General features: G+C 38.4%; 2 protein-coding genes across 4 annotated transcripts in view; one reads left to right on the plus strand and one right to left on the minus strand.

Annotated features, from left to right (window-relative positions):
• Nucleotides 1-10,659, plus strand: part of LOC307018856 (glucocorticoid receptor-like) — a 72,473-nt gene extending 61,814 nt beyond the window's left edge. The window contains exons 7-10 of the mRNA XM_079649333.1: nt 1,614-1,758; nt 3,036-3,166; nt 5,316-5,473; nt 5,934-10,659. Coding sequence (XP_079505459.1) covers nt 1,614-1,758; nt 3,036-3,166; nt 5,316-5,473; nt 5,934-6,086 — 587 coding nt within the window. The 3' untranslated portion in view covers nt 6,087-10,659. The remainder of the gene's footprint in view (nt 1-1,613; nt 1,759-3,035; nt 3,167-5,315; nt 5,474-5,933) is intronic.
• A 1,393-nt stretch (nt 10,660-12,052) lies between these two features.
• The window catches only part of LOC307018106 (rho GTPase-activating protein 26-like), a 74,385-nt gene continuing 67,465 nt past the window's right edge, over nt 12,053-18,972 (minus strand). For all 3 annotated transcript variants that reach the window (XM_079648180.1, XM_079648181.1, XM_079648179.1), the window contains exons 22-25: nt 18,125-18,160; nt 17,898-18,008; nt 17,227-17,318; nt 12,053-14,053 (exon numbers count right to left, since the gene is read on the minus strand). In XM_079648180.1, the coding sequence (XP_079504306.1) occupies nt 13,965-14,053; nt 17,227-17,318; nt 17,898-18,008; nt 18,125-18,160 (328 nt within the window). In that variant the 3' untranslated portion in view covers nt 12,053-13,964. The remainder of the gene's footprint in view (nt 14,054-17,226; nt 17,319-17,897; nt 18,009-18,124; nt 18,161-18,972) is intronic.

The following is an 18,972-nucleotide window of genomic DNA, read 5'->3' on the forward strand; positions in this document are numbered from 1 at the left end:
TGAAAAATGCTGGATTCATTGCTGCGTAGTACCTTTTTCCAGAAAAACTCAAATTGTTCACCCCCACATGCTAGTTTCTAATCATGAGAAAGAAGCCACATGACTTGATAATCGCTATAAATATTTGTTTGGAATTTCTTTTCCTTCTCATTGTAATTGTTGCTATTGTTCACACTAAATCTTGGTATCAGATTTCTAAATTCAAAATGTAACCTTTATTTCACTTTGTTTCTCTTTCTGGGAGAGTATGATAAAGGACAAACCTGGCACCAATGTTTCATCTTGTGCGTTGTCCACAGCTGGCAACATGCCACAGTGATAGTGAGGAAAAGCTCTTACTGCAGGCTGTTGGGGGGGGGGGGGCTTTTCATCTGATGTTTCACATTTAGGGTTTTAATGGTGTGTAAAAGTTGGAACTGCAATTGTATTCCAATTTGAACATCGACTGAACTACAATATACTATTTTGGTTTGTTGTCTTTAAATTATGTATTGGGTAATTACATTTCAATTTGTTCAATGTTTCTTCATCTCTTTTAGCCAATATTTTGCTGTCCGTCTTTATAAAACAAACTTAATTATGTGAAATATATTTCAGACCGCAGCATACGCCGTCACCCTAGTAAATCAGTTAAAACAAATTTTACACTATTTTGAATGAAATGCAGTTTAATAAATACTGTTCTGTTGACCTAAGGCAGGGGTCTGCAACCTTTTTGACCAAAAGAGCCATTTTACCCCCTTTTCCACCATTTTTCTTTGTCTGGAGCCGCAAAACATATTTGATAGCTTGATAGCTTATAAAGTTGTATATATTGTTACATCATGGACAAAAACTACAGTTTTTTTGCATTTATTATTTATTACATAAGAAAACTGTTTACCTCTAAGAAGAAACGAAGAACTCTTATACTGTAAGGAAAATTAAAACAAATAAACAGGTCTACTTTAAAATAAATCAACACAGCACTCGGGAGTCCTCTGCACATTTGAAGAAAGTTAATATAATTAAAATGGGCCCACTTATAAATAAAACATATAGCTGCACCCTAAAAAGAGTTACCGGTAACTGATTGAATTATGACTGAAGATCGTCAGCTGTCTTCCTCTTCCGTGTTTTTCCTCCCATATATGTAAAGGCTGCAGCACCTTTGACAACTTCACTCCACATATCAAACATACCAGTGAGCCAGCACCGTTCGATGTGAAAGCATATAACTCTAACCACGCAGAATTAAATCCTCTGTTCCTCCGATACTTTTCTTTTCTTTGATTTATCCATAGTTCGCTCATCGAGCCGTAGCAGAATACGACGCATATTTTAGTTGACCTAATTAAAACCGTTTTTAAAATTGTTTTATGTGTGACAGTATCACCTCAAAATACAAGATACGAAACATTTTCAACCGTGTAACAAAATATAAATAGTCCTACAAATACTTTTATTTTATTTCCTTCTTATTTTTGTCTAAGCTCAAGGGAGCCAGAGCAGAGGGCTTAAAGGGCCGCATGTGGCTCGAGGGCCGCGGGTTGCCGACCTCTGGGCTAAGGTCTTCAACAAAGGACTTAATGTTCAAATGTAACTTTCTAATCCACTTTATCTGACTTTCCAAGGCTTCCGCAACCTGCACCTGGATGACCAGATGACATTGCTGCAGTGCTCATGGCTCTTCCTCATGTCCTTCAGTCTGGGTTGGAGGTCGTACGAGCAGTGTAACGGTAGCATGCTCTGCTTCGCCCCTGATCTCGTCATCAACAAGTGCGTACCAAGGGCAGCTTTTGTGTGTTTATGCAGTCTTTTCTTCAGCACAACCTTTTATAGCCTATTCTTCGTTTGCTCATTTCAGAGTGTCTGACTTCATCACTTGGCTTAACCACTTGCCAATGACTCTTGAGTTTACTGGAAATAATTAGCTGAATGTTTATTTATTAAATCATGATAAAAGAAACCGCTAATGGCACAATGTGTTTTTAGACAAAGACCTTTGTACAGGGGAAATTAAGGTTTATTTGCCAGGAGCTGATTGGGTTAGCCTAGCATTAACTAGGGGAAAACAGCTAGCCTGGTTCTGTCCAAAGATTACAAATACACACATTTACAGCACAGTTATTCATGTTTTGCATCCTTTAATCGCTTATTTCTAGATTTGGGGTTTTATAGGAAGTTAAATACTTTAGGTATTTGTTGCTTCTTGACGAAAGCTAAGTAGCTATTTACCGCCATGCTTCCACTGTTTCAGCTAAGCTAATTGCATCCTGGTGTATTGATCTCTCAAACAAATACATAAATGTTTTTGTATTTGATTAATGTATCTTATTGTAATATTTGATCTTTGATCAAAGCACAACATTTCAGTGATCATTTTAAATACTTTGAGATTGAGATACATCTTGGTTACTACGGTTTGAAAAATTACCTGGCAGATATTCTGGTCATGGATTTAGTTTTTTTTAAGGAGTCTGATGAGACCAGTAGGAATTTAGAAGTGCAGTGTGCATTTCCCCAACTAATGAAGGTTTCTCGAATCATATTGACTTGCTACAGACACTGAGCTCTCGCCCCTGACAAGGTGCAAACAGCTCGTGTTTACTGGATGTACGTAGAAAGAGTAGGCCCAAACTGTGAACATCCGCTCCCTAAGGACAAAAACTGCAACAGGAGTAAAAATAGATATGAAAGGTGAACAAGTCTTCACCGGTAGCACTGCAGCTGGGCAGAATGAATAGACTTCTCTTAACCCAAGGCTATGCATGAGAAGAATGCGCTGTATTGATTTTAGAGGTTGAAAGTAATACGTGCTGTGTGTTAGTGGAAGTGAGGTGTGAAAATCCATCAAGACTGATTTCACAGTCTGGTTTTTCTCTTTCACGGTTGTGGCGCTTTCCTGCTGGGGCTGTTTATTTAGACTTTAATAACAGGATGAGTGAAAGAGTTTACCTCTAATCTATATCTCTGTGTTTTCCTTCTTGTCTCTGGCTCAATCCGTTCCACACGTCTCCCTCATCTCCACTTTCTCCCTTGCCCTTTCTTTTCAGAGATCGCATGAAGCTGCCCTTCATGACCGACCAGTGCGAGCAGATGCTGAAAATCTGTAATGAGTTTGTCAGACTGCAGGTGTCCTATGACGAGTACCTGTGCATGAAGGTCCTGTTGCTGCTTAGCACAGGTAATGAACAAGCTTCTCATTGTAAATCACATATACTGTAATGCTGTGTTTTCATACTTCAGGAACAAACCTCAGCACTTATTGTAGAATTCATTAATTATCACCTTTTATATTTTAAAAACTAGGTTTTACTACTGCAGCCTATTAGCTCACTTTCTCACAGTAGGGTAGCACACTTAGTGGAATGCAGACAGACTGCTTTGTAAATGCAAATGTAGGCTCATGCTTTCGCACTATCGTTGAGCGTGGATGAGTACATATGTGTGGCAGATAGGATAGATTTGAATAGATTATATCTCAGTTCCAAGCTCAGTTTTTTTAAATACACATTAAAAAAAAAATATCTGTACCACAACGCACACATTCGATTGTTTCCTTTTGCATAATCAAAGCATTTTGATCCGCACTTGCACACAATTTATGAAACTATTTTAGCTTTATGATTAATGCAGCAAAACCATACAAACCCACAGTTAAATGTTGTGCCCTGAAAAGACAAGACGTTTAAAATCAAGTGTCTTAAATCTGGATATTAACACTTTCTGACCTTTTACTGGTATGATCCTGTCTTAAGATGCTTTTTACCCTACAGAGGGCTTTTGTAACAACTCCATCACGCCATCCAGTTTTCTAAGCTTTCCTGAAAACCGTTTTTTTCGCAAAAGTACAGTCTGTTCATCTTCTGTAGTCACTGTCTCAGTTGAAAAGATCTTAAAGTGTCCCACAGGTACTTCATCTCTTGGACAGCCCTTTTTGTTCTCTCATTTACGGAAAGCTGCCCTGTATCGTAACCATACATTCGGTTCAGTAGCTTGTCTCAAAATGATAAACATCACAGTGAGGTCAACTAAGTTTCTTATGTCACAGTATAATACACAAACACGATGTTACAGGAAATGCTTTCTCCCCAATACTGGCTATAAAAGCATTGGCCTACTAGTCTAACTTTGTAGTGAGTGCCCTTTACATGTTCAGCTTTTAAACTGAATCAAATGTCTTCCTAATTATGTTAATAACTGTGTTGTGAGGAGTGGAGCATTCCTCCCTATGCCTCACTCCCTGTGAAGGGGACAGGATGCACTTTAGAGGTGATTTTCTCATTATGCAGAGGAAATGACATTTCCACACTGAACCCTTCTTGCATTCTCGTACCTAAGAGCTGTTTCCATCTGTTCCCCTACGGGATGGAAATACTGTCAGCTGCGATGAGCTGTTTTAATCATTTATCATGCATGTGAGTGAAAAGTGACCTATGGGACAATTTGATTTACTGTTAAACACAAGTGAAAAGTTCAGTGGGCCAACTTCACTTTCAGCACATTTGAAGACAGAATTTAAAAAGGTATTTAAAAAAGCCCAAACAGGTCATTAGAGCTCTTCTCTACTAAGTGTTAGATAACAACACATTGTTTTCTTTTATCCAAAACAGAACGCAGGATAGGCATTCTGTCTCCCTCTTACACTCTTTGCCAATGCATTATTAGGAGGCCAGATAGCATGTGCACTGTGGTATCTCCCATTTATCTGATTATGTAAAACAGACAGCATTTCACCCCGACCATGCCCTCTGCGGCTTTGCATAATCTATTGGCCCGTTAGTGTGGCTTTGCCTGGGCGCAGTGCGAGACACCAGACTGACGAGGGGTCCGTGGTGTGTTGACATGGTTGTTATGACAACTGCATTTTGATGTTCTTCGGCCATTTAAAATAAAGTGTAAATGCAGAGTTTGTGATTTTGATGAAGACATTAACTGCTCCTCTCTCAGATCCTCATCCAGGCCACACCAGTTACGGAACATTTAGCATAAAAGCTATATATGTTTAGTGTTGCATATTTCCCACTGCCTACAGCATTCTGGTTCTTAGTCAACACCTTCCAAGTGTCCTGGTTGGGGACCTACACAATAAGTTTTAGTGGAATATTAATGTATATGGCTGTTTTTTGCATCAGAGTACAAAATAAAGCTGCTGGATTTTCAGTTTGACATAGGAGACTGGAGCTCCAGCCACAATAAAACATTTAGAATATTTGATTTTTACAATGTCTTTTTGTTATTATCTTTTTTATTGTAAGTAGGAATCCTGCTATTGCCAGATAACTTTAACACTTCTGTCTCTTGGTGTCTGCATCTGTGTTTTATGTGTTTAGTACCGAAAGACGGCCTGAAGAGCCAGGCGGTGTTTGACGAGATCAGGATGACGTACATCAAGGAACTGGGGAAAGCTATCGTCAAAAGAGAGGAGAACGCTAGTCAGAACTGGCAGCGTTTCTACCAGCTAACTAAGCTACTGGACTCAATGCAGGAGGTCAGATACACACACACACACACACACACACACACACACACACACACACACACACACACACACACACACACACACACACACACACACACACACACACACACACACACACACACACACACACACACACACACACACACACACACACACACACACACACACACACACACACACACACTGTAGTGTATTGCATGCCTTGTGTTTTCTTTGGACTCCCTGCACCATGCTGGTTAGTCTAAAACCCTGAAGCATGAACTCATATCCCACTAAGTGCATTACTGTATGTTCCATTCAAAGCTGTTACAAGCTCTCTATATCTATCGCTCTCTGTAAAGCCTCTTTATTGCAGAAGTAAAGACCTTCTGTATATAGAATCCAAGGCTAATTCGATGTTAATCCTGCAACATTTTGTTGAATATCTAATAGACTCACTAATCTGTCTGTCTGTGGATGTCTCTTCCAGATGGTGGAGGGTCTTCTCCAGATCTGTTTCTACACCTTTGTGAATAAAACCCTCAGTGTGGAATTCCCGGAGATGCTGGCAGAGATCATCACCAACCAAATACCAAAATTTAAAGATGGGAGCGTCAAGCCTCTGCTGTTTCATCAGAAATGACTGCCTTAAACTGTGAAGCAATGCCTTAAATCTTGCCCTGACCACGAACCGCTCATGGGGCCCCAAGCTTTTGCCCCAGGCCCTAAACCTTCTCTTGTCCTGCCTCTCCCAGCACTCGGATTTGATTCCTCCGTTTTCCCAGGCCCGCCCCCTTTAGGAATTCAGCCACGCCCCTCAAGGCCTCAGCCGGTCAACCTTATATCGGAGCACAATTCCTCGCCTCCCATCGCCTCACGCCTCCCCGTGTGGTCACAGGTCGGGCCAAGCCACTGTGGGCAACCCTAGCACCGACCTGAAGCCCTTCCTTTTGGCTAACCAAGAAGAAAATGTCATTAATATGTTGGCGTTGAATGTCTCATGGGCCGGATGCATTTTGGGAATCTATTTTTTATTTCATTTTTCCAGGCCCCTCCTCCGTCCATGGCCCTGTCCTCAGGTTTTTAATGCAGTTTCTTTTGGTGGCCACCCGCCTCTTACCCTCTCCTGCCTCCAGTTTTGTATTGTTGTTTTTAATGACAAGCCAATACCTAGAAAGTCCTTTTCCGCCCTCAACACGACACCTCATATTGTGTCCAACTTGTTAGATTAGCAGCGTATTGAAGTACGAGTTCAAGCTTACAGTTCCTCTGCTCACCTGCCCATATGTCGTCGTCGTCGTCGTCCCCCCCCCCCCAGCTCCACTGTACAGAGAATGTCGTACGTGTTCACGAAGCATACTCTAACATGAGAACATCTCTTCTTCTGGACTAAAGGACATTAAGGACAAACTGTGTTCAGCTGTGAATCATTCATCATTACTGAAATGATTTGAATCGGATTTATATACCTGACCAATGAAAGAAAAGAACTGGAATATTATTATTATATATAATATTCATTTATTTTATGCAGACACGCATTTCTTACCACAAATGCAGGCCATGCTTAGAAATGCACAACATACAACAGTATTTGCAGACACACATTCACTTAGCAAAATGTTTACACAGGATGTATCTGAGAAGGGAAAATCAGTGCCTTTTAGCTTTTAAAGCTCTTCATAGCCATCCTCTATAAACCACGTTTTTTCTTTTTGCATAACTATCTACCTTGAGAAATGTCCACATATTATTTATGTTTTCGTTTTTCCACGCTTGCAATTTCTGTTTCCTTTCCAAGCAGCTGTTTTCTGTGTTTTTAGTGTGGGCAGCTCTCATTGATTTGTTCCTCAGACGTTCCCCCCCCCCCGATGTTGGCTCCTTTAGGAAGACAGCCTATTGTACAAGTTAGAAATACTCAGAGCAGTATGAAATATGAAGATTTTATATTTTAATGTCATAAGAAAGTTTAAGAATCACAGAAAATAGACAGGGAAACTATCAGTCCCAAAACACATGATGTGTGTCTCTTTTTCCCATGTAAAGTATATTTGATTAATATACTGCATCTCCCAATCAGTTACTTAAAGTTCCAGTAAACAGAATATGTCAACAGATATAATGTGAAATAAAATCCAAGTTCTTTAACAAGGTTGTAACGATCTTCAACCCCATCGGTGCTAAATGGACACCACTGGAATTAAACTAGGCATATCTGACGTTTTATAATATTTAAGGTTCATTTAAATCAAAATTGTTTACAAACCGTAGCAATTTATTCCGATGCAATCATACAGGTGGGGTTTTAAAAACTAAATTGCCTGGAAAAGAACACCCAAGGCGTCTGTGTATTAGTAAATAGCCGTCATGATTCAAGCGAGCCTGATTTAAAGTCAAATTGCCCTTTCTTTTCCGGCTGCATATACTTACTTTCTCGTTTAGTAAATGGTTTCATACAACTTTACTTTTAAATGTGGTTTTATTGACTTACCTGGTCAGACTGCCTGTTCCCACTACCAGTAATCACAGGAAGGTCTAAAAGGAAAGAGTTCACGGTTTTATAAAATGGTTACTAGATTTTTTTTAGTTGGGTTTTCAAAATAAGGTACCATGAAAACAGTAAGTACTACACCGTGCTCAAACCTCAGAAGTACTGAGAAGTGACATCAATTACTTTATCATATGTTAATTCAGGTAAACAAAAAGCATATTATTGTTGACAAAAGTACTGCATTTCCCTCAAAGTAGCATTTTAGATTAAATATAACCTTCAATCAGCTTCATCTCAAATAGTTTGCACAAACAGGAAGTGGGTTTATTATTAAGTAGTTTAACTCAACACGATTAAAAGATAATTCAATTCCATACATAATTACATATTTTTTGTATATGAGATATAGACAAATAATATATAAATAGAGACACCCATAATGTATGGAACATCTGTTCCCAGCACAGGATTTCACCTCTACAATTGAGATATCTTTTGGAAGAAGATGCAGTTTGATCCAAATAAAGTGAATCAAAGCTCAGGCTGACTCACTCACTTGGATGTGTTCCACTAGTGCCAAATGTTGTATCACATTTTGATATATCTTTTCTGGAGATGTGCAGGAGTGATTAATCAGTTTGGAGACAACAACACTTTTTATTTATTTTTTACCTTTGCTTCAGGGCGCTCAGATGTTCAGTGTCACACCTACACCAGCTTAAACGTACTGATTGTTATCGTCCAAGTTAAGTATATGATGGACTTTTTTTGGATATGCACAATATATTGTATTTTTGAAATTGCAAGGTCAACAGTAATATCTTCTACTGTTAAACGGGTGGTGGTCAGCATTTAATACATTTGTAATGTGAAAACATGTTCATACCAGCTTATGTAATGGCCAAAGCAAAACACACAGTGCAGTTGTTCATTGGCTTCGGTTAAAACTCAAACACAACCCCCCCCCCCCCTTCATCTATTTTCCTCAATGTTTTCCTGCCTAAAATGTCGACCGTATAGATTTTCAGCTGTTCACTCTGCATGGTACTCATCCCTCTGCTGCACATAACTCCGAATGGCAGTTAACAGACCAGGTAGCACGTTGCCATAGAGACCAGTCATTTGTGTGTTACTCACAGCTAACAGCACAGCAGACTCTGGACGCATCCAAGCCACTATTCAATAAAAGCCATCACGTTTCTAATCAGCCATTCTGCCAGAGGATGGTTACTCACAGCAGGGTTGTTTCGTGTACAGTGCAGGCTTTCAGCTTTACTCGTAAACTCTCGTGGCCTTTTGCTGTGAAGAACACGGGCTTGTGCCGCTCACGTTAATGTGGATTATTCCGGGGGAAGATTTGACTAAACCGTCTGTTTGGTGACTTGTGCATACAGTATTAGAGATGTTTCCAGGTGGGTGCTTCAGAAAAACCAGCTTTAACATGTAGACCTAACCACATCCCTGCTCATCTCTAAATGGCCATAGGTGTATATAGCAGCGCCGACATATCCAGTGCAATGTAAACAGTGTCTATTATTACAACATATTTTTACAAGGACATTACCTCTATACTCCTATACATTTTTATTTTACCTTTCAACTACATGTAAAGGCCTTGCGAAAGGGAGACAGAGAGCCATATAAATATCATATTAAATCAGGAAATAGATAAACCCCTAACAAATATCATTCTTTGGGAGATTGATCTAGTGTAAAAAAAAAAAGACAATATTTTCTGCGATTTTGAATAGATCAACCTGATCCTCTTTGATAGGAATAATTTTACCCAATCCTTTTTGTACATTGAACAAATCGAGAAAGTAAATATTTTTCTGTTTGTGTTTGATAAAGGTAGACGTGTTAAATACATTAGGAAGTGTTAAACATGTTTGTCTTGTGAAGTAAATGTAAATTCTACGAGTCAATGGGAAAGTCTATGAATGCTCACTGTGTTTTAAAGTTATAAGGAAACGAGGTAGAGGGAGGGAGGGTGAGGCAGGCGGGAGGTGGTTTTTGCGTTATATAAGAGTGACCAAAGCAGAGGAGAGAAAAAAAAAGATTTATCAAACAAGAAGTATTCAAGCAGTTACATTTTAAGTAGCACTTATTATTGAACTTCTAGTACTTCTTATTTTATTTCGAAGATATCTTTTGTAAAGGTCCAGACTTTGGATCCCATGTATATTGCTGTGAGGATTTACTGGTCACTTTAAAATAGAAAAATGAGACAAAAAAAAGTTTAATCTCCGTGTGAAAGTAAATCTACCAGAGCCTGACGGAATTGCACTACCCTCATACTGGTTAATAAAGTCTATTTTGTATAAAATAAATGCAAATATTATCTTTAAAGATTAAGGGCAGATTATGATTCACTGGTACATATGGCTATGGCTTTCATTGAAGTCTGTTTTGTTCGTATTTCAGTTATGTAAATGTAATCCAATGTAAAAACAAACAAAAAATATAAAATGTTTGTTCAAAAAAACAAGTTTGTTTTACTTCTGTATTACACCTCTTCTGTAGTCAGTGTCAATATTTTCACCTATTTGATTAAATGTTGAATTAAGTTATCCGTGTTGTTCTTTGACATTGGATTTGCCATTGTGTTGGTAAACTGCTTGGATGATGTTTTTGTCATCACAGGTTGAGAGTGCGAGTCGGAAAAACTGATTTCTCTTTAGTTCAAACATCTTACACAATAAAGTTCCCAGTTTTTCAAAGCTCAGCGCCACTTTTTTTCTTTCTTCAAGATATTGAGAATGACTTGGAAATGTTGGTAATAATACAAATAGTGTAAAAACGGATCATCTAAGAATACTTTGACATGTGGGATATGTACACTTATTGACCTGCTAAGCATTAGGTTATGTAGAATTACATAGAGTAATAGTGTCGTACAAAAGGCAATACAAAATGTATGCAATAAAGTCTTAGTATAGTATTGTATCTCATAAAAAAGTGTAACTATTATGCCATGAAAAAGTCATGCTGTAGTATAGTATATTGTAAAAAAAAAAAGAATGTCAATGTATAATATTTCATAACAAATCTAATATAAAAAGTAATGGTGTAGTATGCCAAGAAGGTATATTACAGTATAGAATGTAGACAAAAAAGTATCTCCTTAAAGTTCATAGTATTTTATAGAGTAAAAATCTGTCGAATAATATAAAATAAATCATAGATAAGTATTTCAAAAAAGATAAAGAAAGTTGTGGTATACTACAGTACATCGTAAATATAAAAAGTCATAGTATGTTGAAGAAAATTCTTGAAAGTTGAAAATATCATGAAAAAAGTCATAGTATAGTATTTTGAAAAGTTCATTAAAAGGTCTGGTCATCTGTCATATCAAATAACAGTATGGTATATCAAATAACAGTATGGTATGTCAAAAACATCTGAAGTCAGTAAATATGTCAAAGTGATTGTAAAGTATGTTGGAGGAAAAAAGAAGACATAACTAAGAGCAGGGCAGTCAACAATTGCACATGTTCCTCATTATGCAAATGTTTCATATCTAAATATTTTGTGCAGACATCTCTGGCAGCAACATCACACAGACATAACATGAAATATATCATTGGATGAGCAAATCAATATAGGGAAATGCTTTCATCAACTGTAGATGATGGTGAGAACTAGCTAGGTATTGAAATAATATTTTGGTAAAAGGAGCCTAAACATGTGGAAAATATCATTCATTTATCATTCCAATGTTAAAACATTTAAAAAATGTCATAATATAGTCAATTTTCTTTTAAAAGCCATAGTAAATTGAAATTATCCTGAAAAAGTTAACAGTACAGTGTTTTCAAATAGTATTGATAATCAGTGTATACACATAGTATGTATTCAAAGAGTCATAATCTAGTATGTCAGAAAACAGACACAGTATAGTTTGCCATAAAACAGTGAAAAAAACACTATTGCCTGAACACCCTTTGAGTGTTGAACAGAATGATAAATGTACATTGTTCTTGGAGTCATAATCAAATAGTTGATTTATTTTGGTTCAAAACATCACTGTTGTAGATCCTGGTCTGACTTCTTTAACGCTGGGTAAAAATGCAGGCGTATTATCCAAAAGAAACATCAAAGACGACGGCTGCAGCTGCTGAACATTCATCTTTTATTCTGCACAACTTGTCAATTCACCAAAACATCTGGAGGAATATTTAAGGATAGACTTAAATGATACACAAATCTGGGCAACAAAGATGGAATAAAGGAATTAAGTTAGTATGCTAAGAATACAAAATATAAAATGTCATACTTAAAAAAATGATACTTTATCAAATGCTGTGTATTTATTTACAATGTCAATAAAACACCTCAAAATGAATACAGTTCAGGATTGAGCCTTTAAGAAACTCTCATAAATAGGATGTTCAGATATGAACAAAGTAGTCTCATTTCACATTTAAGTTGCTTTTTTACTCTCCCATTTGATTTCTCTGTTACAATGAATAAATGCTCTTTAATATTGTTCTAAAATAACAAAGACAAAGGTTATTGAAAAATGTTCACTAAGTGGTTCAAGAAAAAATGTAGCTTGTGTTAATTCATAGGAGCCCCAAAGTAGACCAGCTTGCAATCTAAACAGTAAAGGAAAAAGTATTGTATTTATGTATTGTCAAATGTTTGAGCTTTTATGAATACCACATCTGTATTTAATTTACTATTAAATTACAATCTTTAAACTCCACTTCCAAATGTGAATGTCCATCCTCAGATAATCACAGTTAGCATCATCGTTATAATTCTACATAAAAAAACCTATCCTTGTGGTGGGTTACGAGTCACAGCACTTATTTGTTTAGTTGTTTGCTCATAATAATAGTTGAAGAAGGAGAATAAGTTGCAGGCTTATAACAAATAAATAAGATGAATTGTAAATAAAGTAAAAAAAAAAATGGGATACATGTTGGTACACAGGTGCTCTGTGAATTAAAAAAATTAAATGATCCAAATACAGTATAACTTAATTATGCGTACTGGATCCATTTAGTTTAAATAATCTAAAAATACCAAAGCTGTGGAAGCGGAGCCAGGATTCGCAGCTGGGCTTGTTTAAACCAGCAGCACCCAGTTGTTCCTCCTACGCTGCATGATAAACCTATGATTTGCGTGTGGAACTTGTTTGGAATTTTTCAATTTTCTTCTCAGGGCTCTGCAAGCGGCATTTGGAATAAGGATGACCTTTTAGCGAACTCTTTCTGCGGCGACCTCGTTCTGTGTTGATCTACCCTGGGGCTCCTGTCGCTGAACCGGAGCTCTGCAACATAAGCCAGGATGAGTCTTGTCCTGGAGAATTACCAGACCGCCACAGCAAGTGCTTACAAACACATTTACAGCTGTACAACCAAAACCCCATCATTAAAAGCTTCTTTAAAAGCTTCGGTCCCCCAATGGAATTAGCAATCATTTAAACAGTGAGGAATTTAACTAGCAAGTCCAAATGTATAGGCCGATTGCTTTTTAAAAAAAAAATGATTCCCTGACATCATCTCCATCATCTCCACAGGCAGATTTTTCAATTTCTGGCTGATAGAAAAGAGGACATTCTGGAGCAATGGCAGTGCAGTTCAAATTAATAAAGCAAGGGCCGTATAGCTCCAAAATATCACCTAATTTATACATGTATCACTCTCTCTCAGCCCCCCCACCCCCATGCCACACACACACTTTCTCTTGCACACATTCCAGGTTCATAACCACATCATCTTCACCAGGACTTGGGAAGTCTTCTTCACTAATCCAATAACAGCCGGAACCACAGCGGGACTAATCTTTCTTTCTTTTTTTTCAGTGCAATTCATGGGTCTCTCCTTTCGGTCCGGCTTCAATCAGTGGTCCAGTTTGAATTCCCAGTCTAGTCAAGACAAGAGAGGCCTCATCAACAATGGTCCCGTTCAGATTAATAAATGATCTAATAGAGTCTGTCCGGTCGTGTGCAGTCAAATCTAGTCCAATTTGTTGAATTCCAGTCCTTAATTGTCCAGTTCAAGTGTTTTTCTGGGCCATGGACTATAAAAACTCCACATAGTTTTCTGGTATCAATCCTGTTCGTCCATCCAGTGTCCCTTCCAGCCAGCCGGGCTCCCTGGAGCCATGCACTGGAGAGAGAGAAAGAAACATTGATATCATTAAAACAGCTCAAGATAAATAGGACAATATTTAATATGTGACACATAAACATGTGATTGAACAGATGTGCAGATAGTGTGAGAGAGAGGGGAGGAACGGCAGTTCAAAGACGCCAATAACTAAGAGCAGGGCAGTCAACAATTGCACATGTTCCTCATTATGCAAATGTTTCATATCTAAAAATGTTGTGCGGACATCTCTGGCAGCAACATCACACAGACATAACATGAAATATATCATTGGATGAGCAAATCAATACAGGGAAATGCTTTCATCAACTTTAGATGATGGTGAGAACTAGTTAGGTATTGAAATAATATTTTGGTAAAAGGAGCCAAAACCAAACAACCAACAATTATTTTCCAATATTAATAAAAGCTTCTGTTTGCGATTGAGGTGTCTGGGTTAAATCAAACATATTAGGTTTTCATTTCACATTCACATTGCATTTGTCCTTGTCCCCCCGGTAACCTTTTGTATACAGTTGTGTTGCTATAGTGGATGTTGCTTCACCATTGGTCCGCTCTGCCTGTTACTCAGTGAATCATTAAACTGTGTAGCCAAACATGGATTCAGTGCATTGGACAGTCTACTGTAAATGAGCAGCTTGGGATTAATGTACTTCTGTTTACATTTCTGAATAATATATCCTATGTTGGACAGATTTTAATATTATGGCCTCAGAGTTAACAAGGCCTTTTCTACGGAGCCCCCTAGGGGACATGGAGAAGAAGAAAAAAAAATTATTTGCAAAAAAATTTTTTTTTGCGAGATCTTTTTTTTTTTTTTCAACATCTTTTTTTTTTCTTCTCCATGTCCCCTAGGGGCCTCCGTACTTTTCAAACATCCTGCAGATGTAGAGCATTTGTTTTGAGTCCTGAGTCTGGCTACTTGAGGAATGCCAAAAGTCACCTCATTTTTAGCCCATTTTTGGTCTTCGCCCCCAATTAGCGTTCATTGGTTATCTGCTGATGCATTGTGGGACAGGAAGTCACGACGCAAACACACAATTGGTGAAAGCTGTAAATAAAGCAAGTTTACAGCTTACAAAAGGAACTCAGATTAAAAAGCTGATTTAAGGTTGTACATCTGTCAGCTCTCTTGAATAAAAGAGCAAAGCTTGGCTTGTATGAACTACAAAAACACCCCGATAATGAGGAAACAACATGGATGCGCTAGGTGGGTTTTTTTTGTGGTATGTACATTGAAATGTTCTGAAAAAGATCAAAACAAAAGAAAGATCTCAAGCTAGTTAGAGCTAAAACACAGGAAGTGATATGAACATCGCTGCAGAAGTAACCACCATTTGTCCTCAAAGGGAAATTCACAAAGCTGCAGAGAATGCTACCACAGACGCATCAAAGAAAGACACCAAACTTGACATGCGTCCGCGCACACAGCTTTTATCTGTTCTGGATTATTATGGATCTGTCAGATAGAAATAAATATTGAAAAAATAAGAACTAGGAGAAACACATTTTATACATCTTATTGTAACAGTATTCTTATGAATGCTAAAAGGGGTTAAGGAGGCTGTTGTTGGAGATCCGCGTGGACAGCCGTCCTTGGATAGCCATGGCCGGACCGGAGGGTTGAGATGCCTCTCGGGGATAACATGTCCCCAAGGTCACATCTTGACCCGAATGTCTCCGATGACACTGCATTGCATTACAATAACCCTCAATAGCCTTGACGCAGCGCACTCTATTTAGGGATCTGAGAGAGCATGTATCAAATGGACAGACTAAAAAAGGGAATTTCTACCATTCCCGAGTCTGTGTCTGTTTCCCTACAGATCTTGCCTACAAGACAACAGACCATGGTAAAAAATTCCAACATGAATGTTTACGACACCAAGTGAACCAGCATAAAACAATCAATCCAACATTATAAATCAATCACGTTTTATTTATTTAGCTCAATATATCAAATAATAAATGTGTCTCAGGGGGTTTCACAACTTGAAAAATGCCACCCTCTGTCTTTAGACCCTCACAGCGCACAAGAAAAGTCCACGGGAAAAAAGGAAGAACCCCTAGGGAGAGACACAGAGGAGGGGCCCCTCTTCCAGGACAGACAGAAATCAAAGATATATTTTTTGTACGGATAAGAAATTAAAACATACTGTAGGTACCGCATTAGTAGTTTTATTATTCCTACATTTGCACAGAACTGGACTTCATCAGGTTATTCAGTCCAAAGAAAACAGTGAGGAGATAAATGTGATTTATAGTTATAGGAGGGGCTGAAACTTGGCTAGAGAGGGGCTTGGGAATGTCTGTATTTAGTTGCCTATGCAGAGGGGAAAGGGAAGAAAAAGGAAAGGAAGCATATGGAAAAGGAAGCCTATGGAAAATAGAAATAATATTTTCAAAATGTTTTTGTTTCCTTTGTGTGCGTGTGCGTGCATGTGTATGTGTGTGTGTGTGTGTGTGTGTGTGTGTGTGTATGTGTGTGTGTGTGTGTGTGTGTGTGTGTGTGTGTGTGTATGTGTGTGTGTGTGTGTGTGTGTGTTTGTGTGTGTGTGTGTGCGTGTGTGTGCGTGTGTGTGCGTGTGTGTGCGTGTGCGTGTGCGTGTGCGTGTGCGTGTGCGTGCGTGTGCGTGTGTGTGTATGCGTGTGTTTGCAGGTGTGTTTCATAAACATATTTTCTTGCAAAAAAACAAAGCAAATGACTAATTATACCTTAACAATTGAAGTGCTTGGCTGCAAGCAAAAGCAATTGCATTAATCATAAGAATGCTTGCCAGACCCTAATATTCTCTGGAGAAGTGAAGAATAAGAGCAACTGCACATCCAAGCTCATTTTAAAACTAGGTGTTGGATGAAAATACACTGCAAAACGTCACATGTATTACACCCTATGGATTCAGCTCCCAGTAATTATCAAATTACCGACTAAAAAGCTTCTTTGTTCAGTGCATCTTCTTCTTTCCTCCAAAGAAAAGCACACTTAACTACAGGAAAAACTGTTAGAGAGCAATTCAAAAAATTGCAGTCAAGGGATTAATGGTGCAGGCAAATTCCCTGTACCACTTTAAACACAGCTTCAAACCCCTGACCAGTTGTTTTGACAGTATATCTATTTTGTATCTTTGCCAAACATTTTTTCCTTTTGCTCACAAGTACAGAGCTTTACTCACCGTTGTCGAAGATGGTCCCAGCGATGAAGGACAGCTCAGAGTTATGCTCTGCCTTGCAGGCATAAAGCGCTCGAGCCTTCCTGCCGGTTATACTGGAGACATCAGAGTGAGAGAGTGAGACATTAAGTGATTGAGTGGGAAAAACAAACAGCTTTCAGTTTGAAAAAAACAAAACAAAACCACACAGCAGATGACTTTTTAGAAACTGTTTTGTAGGTACTAAATGGCTATTTCACATTTAACAATGAGTCAGACTTTAAGGAAGTGTTTTCTTTTACAGTATATCCCTGTAGCTTTATCAGGAATCAGGGTTTTACCACACATTAAGATAACTTCCACTGGGTTGTGATTAGGTTTGTATTGCCCACGAGCCTTGAAGCTGGATGGCTATACTGATCCAACGAAGAGTCAGCTTTTCAATTCCCTCTTTTCATTTCAGAAGTTCAGAGGTCATGGTCCATTGTATATGATGAGGAAAGCTAAAAGCTTGTTGGAAGTCTTTTTCAAGGGCGCTGCTGCAGCAAAGAGACTCGCGTCAATAAGCGCTTGAATTAAAGAGTTTTTTTCTAGAATTACCGCAATTTTAAGGGTAAACTGGAACATTTGGGAAATAATTCCTTTGATTAGTGAAAAGCGTTGATTATATTGTTACACAAATAATGGGGACCAACCTGACAGGGGAGGAGTCGCTGGAGGCGGAGGACGGCGGCTGCGGACTCGATGGGGCAGAGAACATGGGCCAGGAGGGTGAGCGGGGGGAGGTGGGGCTGGGGGACATCGCACTGATGGAGGACACATACACACAAAACATGATATTTAGAGCATTGGAAATATTATACTATCTACCAAACATCAGCTTTGACCAAAATGTCTTAGATTAAAGAGGTATTTTCCTTACCTGGTTGGTATGCTGCCACGACTCTTTGGGTTCAACCTGGAAACACATGACAAGACGAAGATGAAGTAATATATCTAAATGAATGAGCCATAAAGTTCATTACTAAATGTTTCTGACATTGTAAAAACAAAGGAAAGCTATTTTCACTAACTAGATATTAATTTGGACATCATGTTTCCAGATATGCAATGTGACTGAGGGGTTTGACCTTCTTACTTTTCTCTCAATGAGTCTACCCATATTAGCTTTCCAGCACCCAAGGAACGAATGACCAGTCAGCAGAGGAGGACCTCCCACATAGTTTGGTTAGAACGAAACCCAAATAATTTAGCTGCAAGGAGAAACTGACTCCTTAATGGCTCTCAATGGGTGATGTGAGCGGCTTAATGTGCTCCAGCCCTGACTGAAATAACAACTTTAAATGAAGGCTAATAACCATTATTAGGAAAAACAGTGCATTCCTTTGAGCTTCCAGAGCCGAAACAAAAGAAGAATTCAGCGTACTGGTCCCAACATGATTTGGTTGCCTGGGCAATATGTGAACTAATTGCTGCATTTCACAGTCTATAATCACAGGGGACAACATGACCAACATGGTTATAGATACAATCTTATAAAGACTGGTTTAATGTATCGACTGTAGTTTTAGTGGGACTCTTTCCAAGCTTAGGTAAGAGTGTCTCTACAGTTAATGAATTTAACACACACTCACACACACATTTTCTGTTTACTTATCAGGAATGACACGCAATGAACTTTCCATCACATGCTGACGGTTGAAATACTGAGAGGCTTTGTAAAGAAAAGACTGAGGAAAATGTGTGGCGTAATAGAGACGGTAAGCAAAG

Source organism: Notothenia rossii (genome assembly GCF_949606895.1).
Source record: "Notothenia rossii genome assembly, chromosome: 9".
Taxonomy (NCBI): Eukaryota; Metazoa; Chordata; class Actinopteri; order Perciformes; family Nototheniidae; genus Notothenia; species Notothenia rossii.